Source organism: Thunnus albacares, chromosome 6 (assembly GCF_914725855.1).
Source record: "Thunnus albacares chromosome 6, fThuAlb1.1, whole genome shotgun sequence".
Classification (NCBI taxonomy): Eukaryota; Metazoa; Chordata; class Actinopteri; order Scombriformes; family Scombridae; genus Thunnus; species Thunnus albacares.
In genome coordinates, this window is record NC_058111.1 from 1,810,271 (window position 1) to 1,824,746 (window position 14,476).

The following is a 14,476-nucleotide window of genomic DNA, read 5'->3' on the forward strand; positions in this document are numbered from 1 at the left end:
CAGCTGTAGTCTGTCTGTTCTGGTGTGAATCAGTGTATGATGGTAAACTTGGTTCAGTTTCTTTTCACACATAGAAAAATCCAAGCGTCACTGCCAGCCAGGTGAGAACGTTCTCTCTGCTCATTGGTCAGTTGTGTCTGGGGGCGGGAACAAGAACGTAAACACAGGAAGAAGCTCCTCTGGCCAACGTTCTTTGTTGCAACAGTTCCGAACCAGAGCAGGTATGAAAACGCCTTCAGTCTGGTGGTTCAATATCCACGAGGGTTCGAACGGGACTCTGGCAGGTTTTCCTCCTTGGTGAGATTCGTTTGTGCAGATCTGAACAGTAATCCTACTCGGACCAAAACAACCGCACAGAGACCAGTTAGAGGGAGTGGTCTCAGTCCCAAAACGAACGTGATCCGACAGACTACCAAGCGTGTACTGTGAGCGAAACGGCTCCCGTAGCCAGAAGCGCTTTGCATGCTGGGATGTTGATAAGTGAATTTAACAGTTGCTAACAGCTAGAAGCTAGCCCATGGATGTATAATAAGAGCTGGATCGGGCGCCGCCGCTCAGCCTTGCAGCTAATTTTTCCCAGTGGTCACTAGCGGTATTGCAGCGAAAAATCCCCCTGCGACCCAAAAAGCATTTCCCCCATAGACCACATAGACCACCATTGTAAAAGAGACGCCTGTAAAACTGTTGACAGGACACCTTGAACTGCAAACAACATCAATTATGACTCTTTCTATTATGGTCTTTTGATCCATGGAGGTTTTATGTTTGTAAAACTTTCCTCGAGCCGAGAAAAGCGATTTAAAAATCCGTGACATCATCGCAATGTAAAGTCTATGGGCCGAGCGGGAGCTTGTGGGCGGGGCCAGCGGGGGAAACGCTACTGTGCATATTCAGTGGGTCGCACAACACGGACTCTAACCTGGAAGCTAGAAACTTTTTTTGGCGTATGCGCCAGGCGAGCAATTCCTATAGGACTGAATGGGCGCCATTTTTAGTCCGGTATCCAGCTCTTATAACACATCCATGGAATTTAACAGTTGCTAACAGCTAGCAGCTAGCCGGACATTGACTTGAGGTCCTTCCTGTGTTTACGTTCTTGCTCCCGCCTCCAGAAACACCTGACCAATGAGCAGCGAGAACGTTCTCACCTGGCTTGCAGTGATGCATTTTGGTTCACTTGGATTTTTATCTGTGAAAAGAAATCGAACCGAGTTTACCTTCATACACTGATTCAGACCAGAGCAAACAAAACCCTCTAAAGACCCTTCAGGGAAGCAGATGTTGGTGTTGTATGTTTAGTGTTTGATGATCGCGACCGCTTGAGAAGAAAGATCTCAGTCTGCTTCTGAGCAAACGTCTGACTGACCTTAATGAACCAAACAGACAGATCAGTTAAGAGGTGAAAACATTCATAGTGTCCAACACGGTTCCTGCAGTCAGAGAACACAATGAAAATGAAACTGGAGACATTTAATGTGGCAAAAGACTTTTTCAGCAGAGCAGGTTGAGTCCAAAACATGACACAGTCTGAAACCAGAACATCCATGTGAAGCTCCAGGAGACGTTTGTTTCAGAAGCCGCGGTCAAGACACACGACACACACATGCAGCGCTGCGCCGCCTCTCATCCACGAGGTGACGGCGGTTTGGTTTGGTTTGACGAGCAGAAGTTCAGACGTCAACATCAGGCTCCTCCAGAGTCACATGACCACAGAGAAGCCACAGAAACCTCAGCGTGGTGATGAAACTTCCTCTGAGCGAAGCAGCAGCAGCGGAGCTTCACTCAGACGTCCAACACTGCCGCACATTTCAGAGGAAATACTGTACTTTCCACTCCACTACATTTATTTGACAGCTAAACTTACATCTCAGATGTAGATTTTACATGTAAAACAGAAGATATATTTATATATATGTTATTATATTTTCACCTTGACATTAGTCCTTTATTGTTGATTAGTGTAAAAAAAAAAGCCTCATTAAATCCTCTTTAATTTGATGGTATAAAACAATAAAACATGAAAAAGTGGGTCGGTTTTACACGAGTACTTTTACTTTTGATACTTTGGGGAAATTTAGCAACTAATTCTGTACTTTTACTGAGGATCTTGAATACAAGTTGAGGTTTGGAAGCACATTTCATCACGAGGGAAAGAAAATTATAAAAAGTTATGAGTGATAAATGTACGGCAAGTCAAAAAATATCCATTTATATCCTGTTCTGATGTTGTATGTTCCAAAATTTGAGGTTTGCAATGTTTTTTGTTTTTTTTTACTTTCCTGACAAGTTAGACAGGAGCTAAAGGACGAGTTCACAGTTTATCAAGTGTGTCTTAAACCAACAGTCAGTCATCAAATGAACATTAAAGCTGTTTTTTCTTGCTGTAATCATTCCTCCTGTTCATACTGACTATTAGAAGATCCCTTCATAATGACCTTACAATGGAAGTGATGGAGGACAAAATCCACAGTCCTCCTTCTGTACAAAAAAAAAATGTATTTCAAAGTTTATCTGAAGCTAATATGAAGCTTCAGCGTCCAAATGAGTCAAATCCAGTAGATATCTATACAAGGAGAAAAACCACGGGACCCAATCCAAGAGGTGGTGACTTGATTAAGCAGCTCTTCAGAAGGGAGGCATTTTGGATCTATGAATTGAATATTATTGAACCTTATGCACTTAATGAAACACAGGATAGATAGAGATATCTGAGATATGTAAATATTAACTTGTATTTCTCTCTACAGGCTGTTTGGACTCTTGGGGAGAGATGTAGAGGGACGTTCTGCTCATCCTGTTCAGTCAGTTGTTTACAGGATGTAATGAAGTTCAATTATATAAAATGCTGTCATTCTTGTAACTTTGTGCAACATTAATCACATCATGTTTTTTGTAATATGTATATTTTCATTTTCTTTGTAAAATGTTGACTTTGAGGAAATGAAGACTGTGAGAATGAGTCATGTGACTCAGATATGTTTATCTCAGCAGTCGTACTGAGCGAACCTGAAGAAGCTGCAGGCGAAACACGTTGTTCACTCCTAATAAAGTCACAGTAAAGTCAAAGTTCCTCTTTTTGTTACTTTACTTCCACCTGCAGCTCAACAGGGAAACACTGTCCGAGGAAACACAAAGAGGGAATTTGATGCTAAAAAGACTGTAAATGTGTCAGATATCCACTTGATATGACTAACTCAGACTGATGAAGCTGAATAGAAGCTTCACACAGACTTTTGACCCTCCTGTTGTCTTCCCATCGACCATGCAAAAGTCCACAGATGCTATCAATTTTAATAAAACACCTAAAATTCAATGAAAGTAGTGATAACTTACTTGCAAAGTGTGTGATATGGAACCATCTGTGTGATTTTCAGGCAATTAGATGAAAGAAATCCATATTTGTGATATAAAAACATTTGAAAACGGGTCAAATTTGACCCGAGGACGACAGGAGGGTTAAATGACTCCATCACTTCCATTGAAAGCACATTTGAAGGATCTTTTAATATCCAGTATGAACAAGAGGAATGATTACATTACTGTTACTATGGAAACCTGACTGCTGGTTTAACGCACTGTGAACTGGTCCTTTAAGATAAAGAAGCATTAAAACTGTGATATTAACGTCAGACAAAATCAATCTGCTGATGAGGACCATGTGATGTGGTAAAAAGCTGAGTAAGCGGACCTTGAGTTGAGTTTCATTAACTGTGATATGAACCATTCGGATGATTTTAGACAAAAAAAATATGAAAAAGATTTATTTTTTTCATCCATTAAAGGGAAACAAACATTTGAACATTTGGATGTTTGTAATTTTACAGATACAAAACGTTTCTTCTCCAGATATATTTCTCTAACTGAACAGTTGTCAGAGTTCACTTTTTATTTCTTAGAAAACTCAAGAACCAAAAAACAACACAACAGGTCAGACTGGATCAGCAGTGATCAGTCTCAGCTGGACTCCATCAGCCTCACACGTACATACACATGTAGCGCTGCCACTAATGATTATTACTGTCATCATCCATTAATCCGTTAATTAAAGATGTTTGGACCAGAAAATGACAGAAAATGATGAAAAAGACGACGTCTTCATATTCACTTTACTGTCATGGAAACTGGCGACTCATTTAATAATTGGCAATTAATCAATTAGTCGACACATGCTAAATGCTAAACGTTACATATTAAATGTAATGAAGCTGATGTCCTTATAGTGTTGTGTCACATCAGAGTTACTGTAATTGTTCACATTAGTGTTTCTTTCTGAAAGCTCGTTTATAAATCGTATTTGTTGCAAAATAAAACCTGAAAACATAAAAAAATAATAATACTTATTTCAGCCAAAGTCCAACTTTTGAGATAATTTTACCCAAATTTATTGCAGATGGTGTTTTTATGTTGAATTTAAACCTTTAACATGAACAACTTCAGTCTTCATTTATCTGATATATGTTAACATGTGCAGCTACTCTGGTATCACGCTAACATCTGAAATGGTGGGAACATGTAAACAATGAGATGTTTAGTCCAGCTGAGGCTGACAGGAAGCAGGTCATTGGTTGATGATGATGATGTCATCGGCCCTGAACGGCAGCGTAGTGGAGATATTAGTAGCAGAGGAGGTCTCACTCCCGACCCAAAGTGTTGACCTTCACTTTCTCTCCCAAAATATATAAAAACAAGTCAGTCATAAAGTCTTTCACACTCTGTTTAAACCAGTTGTAGAGAAAAACAAGGCACCAGTGGAACGACACAGGTCAGAGCTGAGAGGACGAAGAGGAGGAGGAAGACAACAGAACAAAAAAAAAATCTAATGAAACTTTTCTTAAAACTTATTTACATCCTGAAGCTTCAAACTATTTGGTAAAAAATATATGAACTGTTTCAGCTTCTCAACATGCAACAAGATAAAAACATAAACCGGAGCCTCCTGGTGGACATTCAGCAGAACTGCACCCAGTGAGACGTTTACACTATATGGCCAAAAGTATGTGGACGCTCTTGTTTGGCTGTTTTGTTGTTGTTGTTTTTGTCTTCTGTATTCCTGAGATTTTAGACAATAATTCTTCCAGCTTTGTGTCAACAGTTTGTTGTTGCTGTTCAGAGCTGCAACTGACAATTACTTTCAATTCTGATTAATCGATTAGTTGTTTGGTCAATAAAATGGTGAAAAATGTTTCCTGAAGCCCAACGTGACGTCATCAAATGTCAAAGATCTTCAGTTTACTGTCACAGAGACTAAAGAAACCAGAAAATATTCACATTTAAGAAGCTGGAATCAAAACAAAACAAAACAAAAAGACTCAAAACAATTAATCGATTATCAAAATCGTTATTTTAATAGTTGGCAACGAATCGATTCATCGACTGATGGTTGCAGCTCTGTTCCTGTTTCAATGTGACACGAAGCAGCTCCATAAAGAAAGAAACAGCTTTCCTCATCATCATCACACTGATGAATCTCTGCAGCTCGGCTCCAACATCTGGTTTAAAGTCTAGAACCAGAAGCGTGGAGGCTGATCAGCTGTCCACATACTTTTGGCGACAAAGAAAAAGAAAAAAATGAATGAAAGCCGAGTTGTAGACGGCAGATTTCTGTTTAACTTCTCTCAAAGCAACTTTTATTAACAAAGTTTGTTTCTGCAGAGAAAACAGAGAATAAAGCAGCTCTGAACTGAAACTAGCAGGCGAGCGTCCTGGCGGGGGGGGGGGGGGGGGGGGGGGGTTCAGCTGAGGCTGGAGAACATCTCAGTCAGGGTGGCCTGTTTGCTGCCTCTGCTGGAGGAACTGGGAGCTGTTAGAGTCTTCCCAGATGAAGCGGAGGGATGTGAGGAGGTGCGGGAGGAAGGGCTGGAGGTCTTTGTAGTCTTGGGGGGTCTGGTGGGCGTCGCCTTCCCTCGGCGGTTCTGTCGGAGCGGGTAGGCGTCGGCGGATCCTTTGCTCCTGTTGGTGGCTTGCTGCCGCTCCTCCTGGTCCAGCTTCTTCTGCAGGAGCAGAGCCAGCTGCCGGTCCTCCTCCTCCTGCTGCCGCCGGCTCAGCAGCTCCGCCTCCCGCTCACCAATCCACAGCAGAGCCGAACCCCCCGCCTCCAGCGAGGAGGAGGAGGAGGAGGAGGAGGTGGTGGAGGGCAGGGAGGGACACCCTCGCTTAGTGACCATCACCACCTCCTCCTCCTCCTCCTCCTCGACCTCCGAGCTCTTCCTCTTTGCTGTGGAGGCTCCTGCGTCTCCTCCGAGGTGACTCCTGCAGAGACGCTGCTCCTCCACAGACGCTGACAGAGAGGTCGCACGCAGAGTCGTCGGCTCTGAGGCGTCCGTCTCTACGTCACGGTCGTCCAGTCTGGAGCCGAGCGTCTGGGCGCCGTAGTAGTCCAGTTTAGGGAGGGGGCGCTCGGCCGGCAGCTTCACCTGAGAGAGGAGGATGTTCTCCTGCAACGACAAGTTCAACACTTTTTATACAAAGTTCTGACTTTCATTCAAATGTGAAGAAAAAAATTAATATTTGAGCTGTAACGACTTGTTTCAACACACAACATGTGATTTCAGCCGCTAGGCGTCTCAATCAAAACAATAACAACAGACGGAGTGTGATGACGGTGTGAAGCAGCAAGGGATCATGGGAGTTGTTGTCTTTGTTGTTAAATAACCAGCTTCAGCAGGATAGGATTACTCCAGTGTTCATCATTCAGGATGTTTTTACCAGCAGAGGTCTCCTCCTCTCCAGAACAAACGGACCCGGAGATTACAGGTAAAAACACTGAATAAAACTGTTTCACCTAAAAAAAAAATCAATATTTCTCCGACGATGTTTGGTGACCACCGGACTTCCTGGAGGGGCTGTTAGCCGAGCTGCTGCTAACGTTTGTCCAGTTTATTTCTCTGATAACTTAAGATCCAGACGTCCAATGACTAAAATCCTTCTTCCGGCTAAAAGATATAGTTAAAAACCACCTAAATTTATCATGAAAATGTGACTTAAAACTGAATAAAAGTCCATTTATAACAGTTTGTGTGGAACAACCACAACGCCGATGTATTATCTTGTATGTGTGTAAGTTACTCTTTGGTAGACGCCATTGTAGCGGACAAACACAGCGCCGCCGTATGCATCTGGTGCGTGTTTACTCTTTGGTAGAGGAGGTATGACGTCATCGACAGGCGACCAAATGAAATACACAACATATATAACACAGGTCTAGTTGTTTTTAGACATTTTAATGTGGAATAATTACAGATTATAGCTTTAAATGTTCAAAATGTCTATAAACATCATTTGAAGTAGTTTCCTTCTGATCCAGCAGAGGGTGTATTATGACACATTACTCTCTGACCTGTTAATAATAAATAAACATGGAGGACGGCAGCGAGTAAAGCCGCCCTGATCAGATCATCACGACAACGAAGAAACTGAGAAACAACAAAGATCAGACTTTTATTTTGTAGAAACGGGAAGTTGGAGGAGCTTTACTGACGATGTGTTTGTTCCGTGTTGTACGAATAATGTTTATAAAAATATGGTAGCAATCAGTTTTTAGTTGTTAATCCTTTAAGGTCTAAAAGTTCTTCTCTCAACTCAACATTAAAGTTTGATTCAGATCACAGAGGAAATCATTTTATATGAATATAAGATGAATCAGTTCAGCTGCTGCCGACATGTTGAATCATCGGTAACTGACCTTGTTCGCCATCAAGCTGCAGTCTGAGCTCGTTTTAGACGGAAGAGGACACAAAAACCTGAAGACGACAAAAACAAACCACATCCACATCATCATCATCATCATCATCATCACCTTCAGAGATATAAAGCATTAAAATGATGTTTATTTATCGTCATCAGTGTTTTCCTGTGAATGTTCTTCAGTTCAATTATAATTTAATATGTTTTTAACTATATATTATCTTTATGTTTTGGTGTCTGATATCGCTTCTCGTCGTGTTCTCAGTGTGAACGTCTGTTAGTTCAGAGGATGAACTGTAATAATCTACATGCTGAAGTGTTTCTGGTGTTCAGATCAGAGCAGCGTCTCACAGAAACACGTCAACAGCTTCTCTGATTTTAGAATAATATCCTGGAAATATGCCGACATTTAATGGAAAATTTTTAGGACATTTGGTACAAATTATAAGAAAAAAGTTGTTATTTATTATAAAGCTATTTGTGTTCATACTTTGACTTTTTTTTCCCAGAATTTCTTAAAGAACAATTTTGAGAGAATTTACCTGAAAGAAAATCTGTAGTTTTATGTGCTGAATCTCATATTAGCGTGTTTGGTTTTTGGAATAATTTCCTACAAGTTGTTAATTCTTAAGTAGGGATTCACGATATTATCAGCACGTCATCAGTATCGGCCGATAAAAGCTCTAAAATGAAACATCGGTGAATTCTGCCGATTATGAAGTCGATAATAGTCTCCTCAGCCATCTGGAAAAAAATATGTGCATATATCAGATATCGGCAAAAAATCCAACATCGTGCATCCCTACTTTAGAAGGTTTCTGTCATTTGGTTGTTTGTTATTGAGTTTTTAAGAAAGAACCTAATAAGCTAAAATGTAGTTTAACACACAAAACTCCTGAAAACTACATATTTTTATATCAGTTAAACAAAAATTACCAACTAAACAAACTTTTTAAAATTGTTTCTTATCATTTGAACCAAATTGCACCAAAACGCTGTAAAACGCCCTAAAAATTAATCATTAAATATCTGCAAATTACTCAGAAAATGAGTCTAAAATTACAGAACCTGTAAAATAAAACTTTACTAAACTCATTTCTGAACATCAGAAGTTACAGAATTGAAGCCAATAGATGAAGTTTATTGATACACAGACTCAGTGGTTCAGATGAAGACCTGAAGTCGACCTACTTCTCGATCTGTCCGGCGCTGACTTTCTCCTTCTTCTTCGCCGGAGTGACGTCAGCAGGACGAAGGTTTTCCTGAGAGACGAAGGCAGAGTTCTGCAGGAGGAAGAAGAGTAAAAACTCAACATGCAGAGTCAGAACGGTGACGGCTTTAAACGCCCTCTAGAGGCTGCAGGGTTCATTACAACCACAACATGAACAAACAACATCCTGACGTTTGTCCTGCAGGAGGCGCCAGAGGACATGAGCTTTAATCTAAAAGGCTTCATCCAGAAACCAACAACAACAACAACAACAGACACTGACCAGCTCGTTGCTGAGTGTTCTGGCCAGCCTCTCGTCTTCTTCACGCCTCCTCCTCTCGTCCTGCAGCAGCTCCTCTTCCTCAGCCAGCAGTCTCTGGATGTACTCCTCGCTGGCCTTCCTCTCCTCCTCGTCCAGCGCTCGCTTCTCCTCTGTCAGCTGATGACAAACAAGCATCCGGTCTCTGATAACCAGTGATACACTGGACCCAGTTCCCAGTCTGCAAAGTCCAGTTTAAACTGGCCCGACTCAGCGTAAAGCACGTCACCTGTTTCAACAGCCAATCAGCTTGCAGCAAAGTCTCCTGGTTGAGTCCGTTACAAACCGTCAGCTGGTTGAAACGGCACCTCGTTCATATTATCATCTATATAAACTCATCTACTGGTTACTGGTGTAAACTGGCAGGTTTCAGTTTCAACTCGTCTCGTTGTGAATCTTCAGTCTAAACTGGCTTTAAAATACCAGGATTCATTAAGCTGCGACACTAACGAACCTCTAATTGAACCTTCTTCTCTCTCATATAACAAAGATAAATAGAAAACAGGAAGTTAAAAGCTTCTCATGTTTATCTGAGTCATTCTGGAGAAACACTGATCCAGTAACCGTTGAGTTCAGTTAGACCCAGCAGTCTCCATTAAATTGGGCGAGTTCAAAGTTGTGAAAACAACGGGGGTGTTTTGAATACACCCCCGTTGTTTTCACAGGTAATTTGTTAGTCTGTCCCTCCCGCCGCAGAAAATAATGGATTAATCCTGGAAAGCTGTTGATGTAGCACTTTTCTCCTTATGAAAATAACACGGAGATTATTCGACCAATGAGAATTTAGTCGGACCAGAGCACATCGACCAACTAACCGACCAGCAGACTACAGAACTACAAATATAGAAAATGAGCAGAATGAACCTTTAATATAAACATGATGTTTAACATGATGAATCAACACTTCCTGTAGGAGAAGTCAAGACATTTTCACAGACTGGACTTACTTTACTGATCTGGTCCTGATATTCCTTCCTCAGCTCACCTGGTTCACTCACTCTGGGAAAACACACCGAGACTACACACACACACACACACGCACATGCACACACACACACACACGCACGCACGCACGCACGCACGCACGCACGCACGCATGCACGCACGCACGCACGCACACATGCACGCACGCACGCACACACACGCGCACACACACACACAGAGCAGGTCAACACCTTACAGCAGGCCGACAACATGCAGATGATGACAGTATTATGGGATGTGTGTGTGTGTGTTGGTACCTCCCGGGTCGTCCTCGGTGACGGCGTCCTGCCCGCTGAGGCGGCGTTGACACTGCTGAGGGAAGGCGGTCTGGATCTGCCTCCACAGCCGCTCGTTGACCAGCGTGTTGCTGCGGCTGTTGAGTCGAGCCCAGGTGGAAACTCTCTTCCTGCACATCGGACAGCACAGCGTGGCTTTATCCACCGACTCCAGGAAACAGCCCTGATGACCCACACACACACACACACACACACACACACACACACACACACACACACACACACACACACACACACACACCTGAGTGTTAGTTTCACTCTTTTCACCAAAACATCACACACGCTTCTGAGTTTCTGAAGTTCACAGTATCATCCAGAATCAGCTGCTCTTAGTTAAAGACAGAAAGAGACGTCGAGTCCAAACTAGAGCTGCAACTAACCATCACTCTCATTATCCAATAATCTGCCTTTCATCTGAGAACACAAGATGAGCCACAAATATTACATTTACAGTGAAGTTTGACCAAGAAAAGCAACTAATTCTCACATTTAACAGCAAAAAATCAACTAAAGACGAATCAGCTGTTTGACCACTGAGACTAGTTTACATTATTAGTTTTTAATTGACATTGTGGGTGGATGTGCTGTTGTATTTTGTATGGTGTGTTCTTTGTGTTGTTGTTGTTGTTTTTAGCTTCAAGCTAACTCTGGTGCATTTATGTCTGTTCAATAAATCAAATACAATGTCAATTAAATATTTGGCATTTCTGCTTGAAAAATGATTCAGTTATCAAAATATCTGCAGATTAACTGAACTCAGATCCAGCCTGCGTTCAGAGGACATGACGTCGTCTTTATATCAGCTGACACTGATAACAGGAAGTCGACGCACAACAAACTTTAACCTCTCGGCCGTCAGAACCAGACTCATAACTGAGTTAAGACATGAAGTTACTGATAACTGATTCAATCATTCTACATGAAACCACTTTGTTTCTGTATTATTTATATATTGATCTTTTGTCAGAGGCGACCGCTACAACAACCAGCTGATTAATCAAAAAATTACATCAGCAACTATTTTCATCATCGTTTTTGCTGAATATGAGCTGCTTTCAGCTTCACGTCTTATTATTTGATAGTAAAATGAATCATATGAAGACGTCACTCTGAACTCACTGTGTGTTCGTTCTCCTTTATCTCAAGTTAAACGTTTTTCACAGTTGTTCCAAAGAAATATGTTGTTTCATAAAAGCAGATAATGATCACAGAGCCTCGACTAACAGTTACTGCCGTCATCCATCCATCTGTCAATCATTTTCTCCATTGATCGATTAGTTGTTTGGTTCATAAAATGTCAGAAAATGGTGAAAGACGACGTCCTCAGACGTCTTGTTTTGTCCACAACCCGAAAATATTCACATTCAAGTCACATTTTTTTCTTTAAAAAACAGAAAGATGATCAAAATAGTTGATCAACAATCGATCGACTAACTGTTGCAGCGTGAATATTGTTTTTAGTGTCTGTATGAAGAAAGAACAGATTGTGTTAGAAATGTTTCCTGATTCTCATTTTGACTCTAATAATAAAGTTTTATTTGTTCAGCAGCTTTTAATCTAAGAACCAGAGTGTTTCGGCGGCGTGCGACGTCACCTTGCAGAAGGTGTGCGTGCAGGGAAGCGTCACCGGCTCCAAGAAGATCTCCAGACACACCGGACACAGGCAGTCGTCCAGAGACGGAGGCCCCGCTCTCCTCCCCCTCCCTCCCCTGTCCGACACCGAGGACACCTCCACCTCCACGTCGGACACCGGCGCCATCGTCGTCGTCGTCTTCCTCCTCCCTCCTCCTCCTCCTCCTCCTCCTCCTCCTCCTCCTCCTCCTCGTCTCTGGCTGGTCTCAGAGCTGCGGGGAGGACTCAGTAGCTCAGCCTGAAGGAGGAACCAGAGTGTCGGGAACATTTGTGTGTTTTAAACTGATTGAACTATTGATTAGACTTGCTGGTAGTTTGGTTATCCAGTCTGACTAATTGATTGACTTAATATTATATAGTTATGTGACAGTTTTAATCCAGTTTGACTTAAGATTATTGTCATTATAGATTAATGTGTTGATTAATCAATTAGTGGTTTGATCCATAAAATGTCAGAAAATGGTGAAAAATGTCAAACTGAGGTTCTCAAATATCTTGTTTTGTCCACAAAAATATTCAGTTTACTGTCATAAAGACTAAAGAAACCAGAAAATATTCACATTTAAGAAGCTGGAATCAGTTAATTAATCGACTAATCGTTATAACTCTATGTTATACAGTGATGTGATGGTTTTAGCTCAGTTTAATTATTAATAAGTTTAGACAGTTGCTGAATGTAATAATACATTTGGTGCCAAATAGATAAAGTATTGGACCAATAAGTATTATTAAGTAATAGTATAATTAAACTCATCCGTACAGGGTAGAATTATAATGTTTGTATCTTCTTCAGTCACAATCTGACGGTAACAGAATTCATTATAACACCGTTTGTGTTTATTTTGGTCTTTCACCTGCTCAGTTATCAAACATCCTCTTTCTGGAGGCAAACTAAAACTTGTATTTAAAGAAATACAAACTACACAAAGTTGAAACAGAGCATAAAGTAAAATAACATGTATATAATATAACATATATGTAATGTTCCTGCCTCCGGCCTCAGCAGGTCAGCTTTAGCTGCTAATGCTAACGGCGCTGTCGACTTTCTCCGGATGAAAACTCAACTCAAGTCCAATCTCATTAATTTAACAACGATAAATGAAGATACAGATATATGACTGCTGGTGTCAGTACTGTCAGTTAAACGTGTCTCACCTGAGATCCGCTCACCTGGGCGTTGATACTAAAGTTAGCTTCTGGACCAAAACAAGCTGCGTTAGCTGGCCGGCTAACCTCAGAACCAACCTCAGAGCTAACCTGAACCCGCGGCAGGCCGGACTGCTTCTGCTCTGAGCGGCTAGCAGTTAGCATTTCCTGCTCCAGTTAGTCTATGAACCAAGAACAGCAGGACAGCTCTGACTGATCCAGCACCGCGGAGCTTCATGGTCCCTGAGACCCGCGAGAATCAACTGTGGCTGCAGTGCGCATGCGCCGCGCAATCTGTGCGCCGCCTTCCAGGACTGCAGTAAATTACAGATTTATGATCCATCAGTCCCGCGGACAGACACACACCCAGGTACTTGTACTTTACTCGAGTATCTCCACGTGATGCTACTTTATACTTCCACTCCACTACATTTATTTAACAGCTTTAGTTACTTTTCAGATGAAGATTTGACATCATTAGATTATTAATAGTGAAGCATCAGTGTTAGAGCAGCATGTTACTGTTGTAGCTGCTGGAGGTGGAGCTAGTTTACACTACTTTATATACAGTTAGCTAGTTTAGTCCAGTGGTTCCCAACCTAGGGGTCGGGCCCCTCCAAAGGGTCAGCAGATAAATCTGAGGGGTGGTGAGATGATTAATGGGAGAGGAAAGAAGAAAAAACAAAGTTCTGATACACAAATCTGTTTTCAGTTTTTGGACTTTTTCTCTAATCTTTGATTTTTGCTGAAATATTGGATCATTTGAACATTTATTGAAATGAAAGCATGTGAGAAGTTTAGAGGGAAAAATCACTATTTTGGCTTTAACAATGTGTTGTATTTTAAAAGCTTGTTATATTATCCAATGATGTCATATATAATAATATATCAGTCAGAGGGACCAAACCACTACTTTTACTGCAAAACTTTAACTACATAGTATATACATAGTATTTTTATATTGCTGTATTGGTGCTTTTACTGCAGATTTGAATAGTTTTTCCAACATCGTTCATGGTTACTGATCAATCTTTGTTTAGATCATTTATGGATCCTGTTTGCTCTAAATTTGGTTCATGACTGAGAGAGTTATTCAGTATTTTAACACGTTGCTAAAGTGTGAAGTTATCATCTGTGATCTAAACATTTTGTTCTTCCTGCTTGATGATGAAATGAAACTCTGAAGGTTAAATTTGGACGGTCAAA

At 41.3% G+C, this 14,476-nt stretch overlaps 1 protein-coding gene across 2 annotated transcripts; it reads right to left on the reverse strand.

Moving 5' to 3' along the window:
- Positions 1-3,729: 3,729 nt before the first annotated feature.
- Positions 3,730-13,567, reverse strand: rnf168 (ring finger protein 168). Of its 2 annotated transcripts, none has more exons than XM_044354538.1 (8): positions 13,295-13,567; positions 12,087-12,362; positions 10,454-10,655; positions 10,160-10,230; positions 9,177-9,332; positions 8,875-8,966; positions 7,682-7,739; positions 3,730-6,434 (listed from the first exon to the last, which is right to left on the reverse strand). In XM_044354538.1, exons 1-8 carry the CDS (start codon positions 13,433-13,435, stop codon positions 5,733-5,735), a joined length of 1,698 nt encoding a protein of 565 aa, XP_044210473.1. In that variant the 5' UTR covers positions 13,436-13,567; the 3' UTR covers positions 3,730-5,732. The 2 variants fall into 2 exon arrangements, with proteins under 2 accessions (XP_044210473.1, XP_044210470.1); XM_044354535.1 differs by having other exon boundaries at positions 13,280-13,566.
- Between the last annotated feature and the right edge of the window lie 909 nt (positions 13,568-14,476).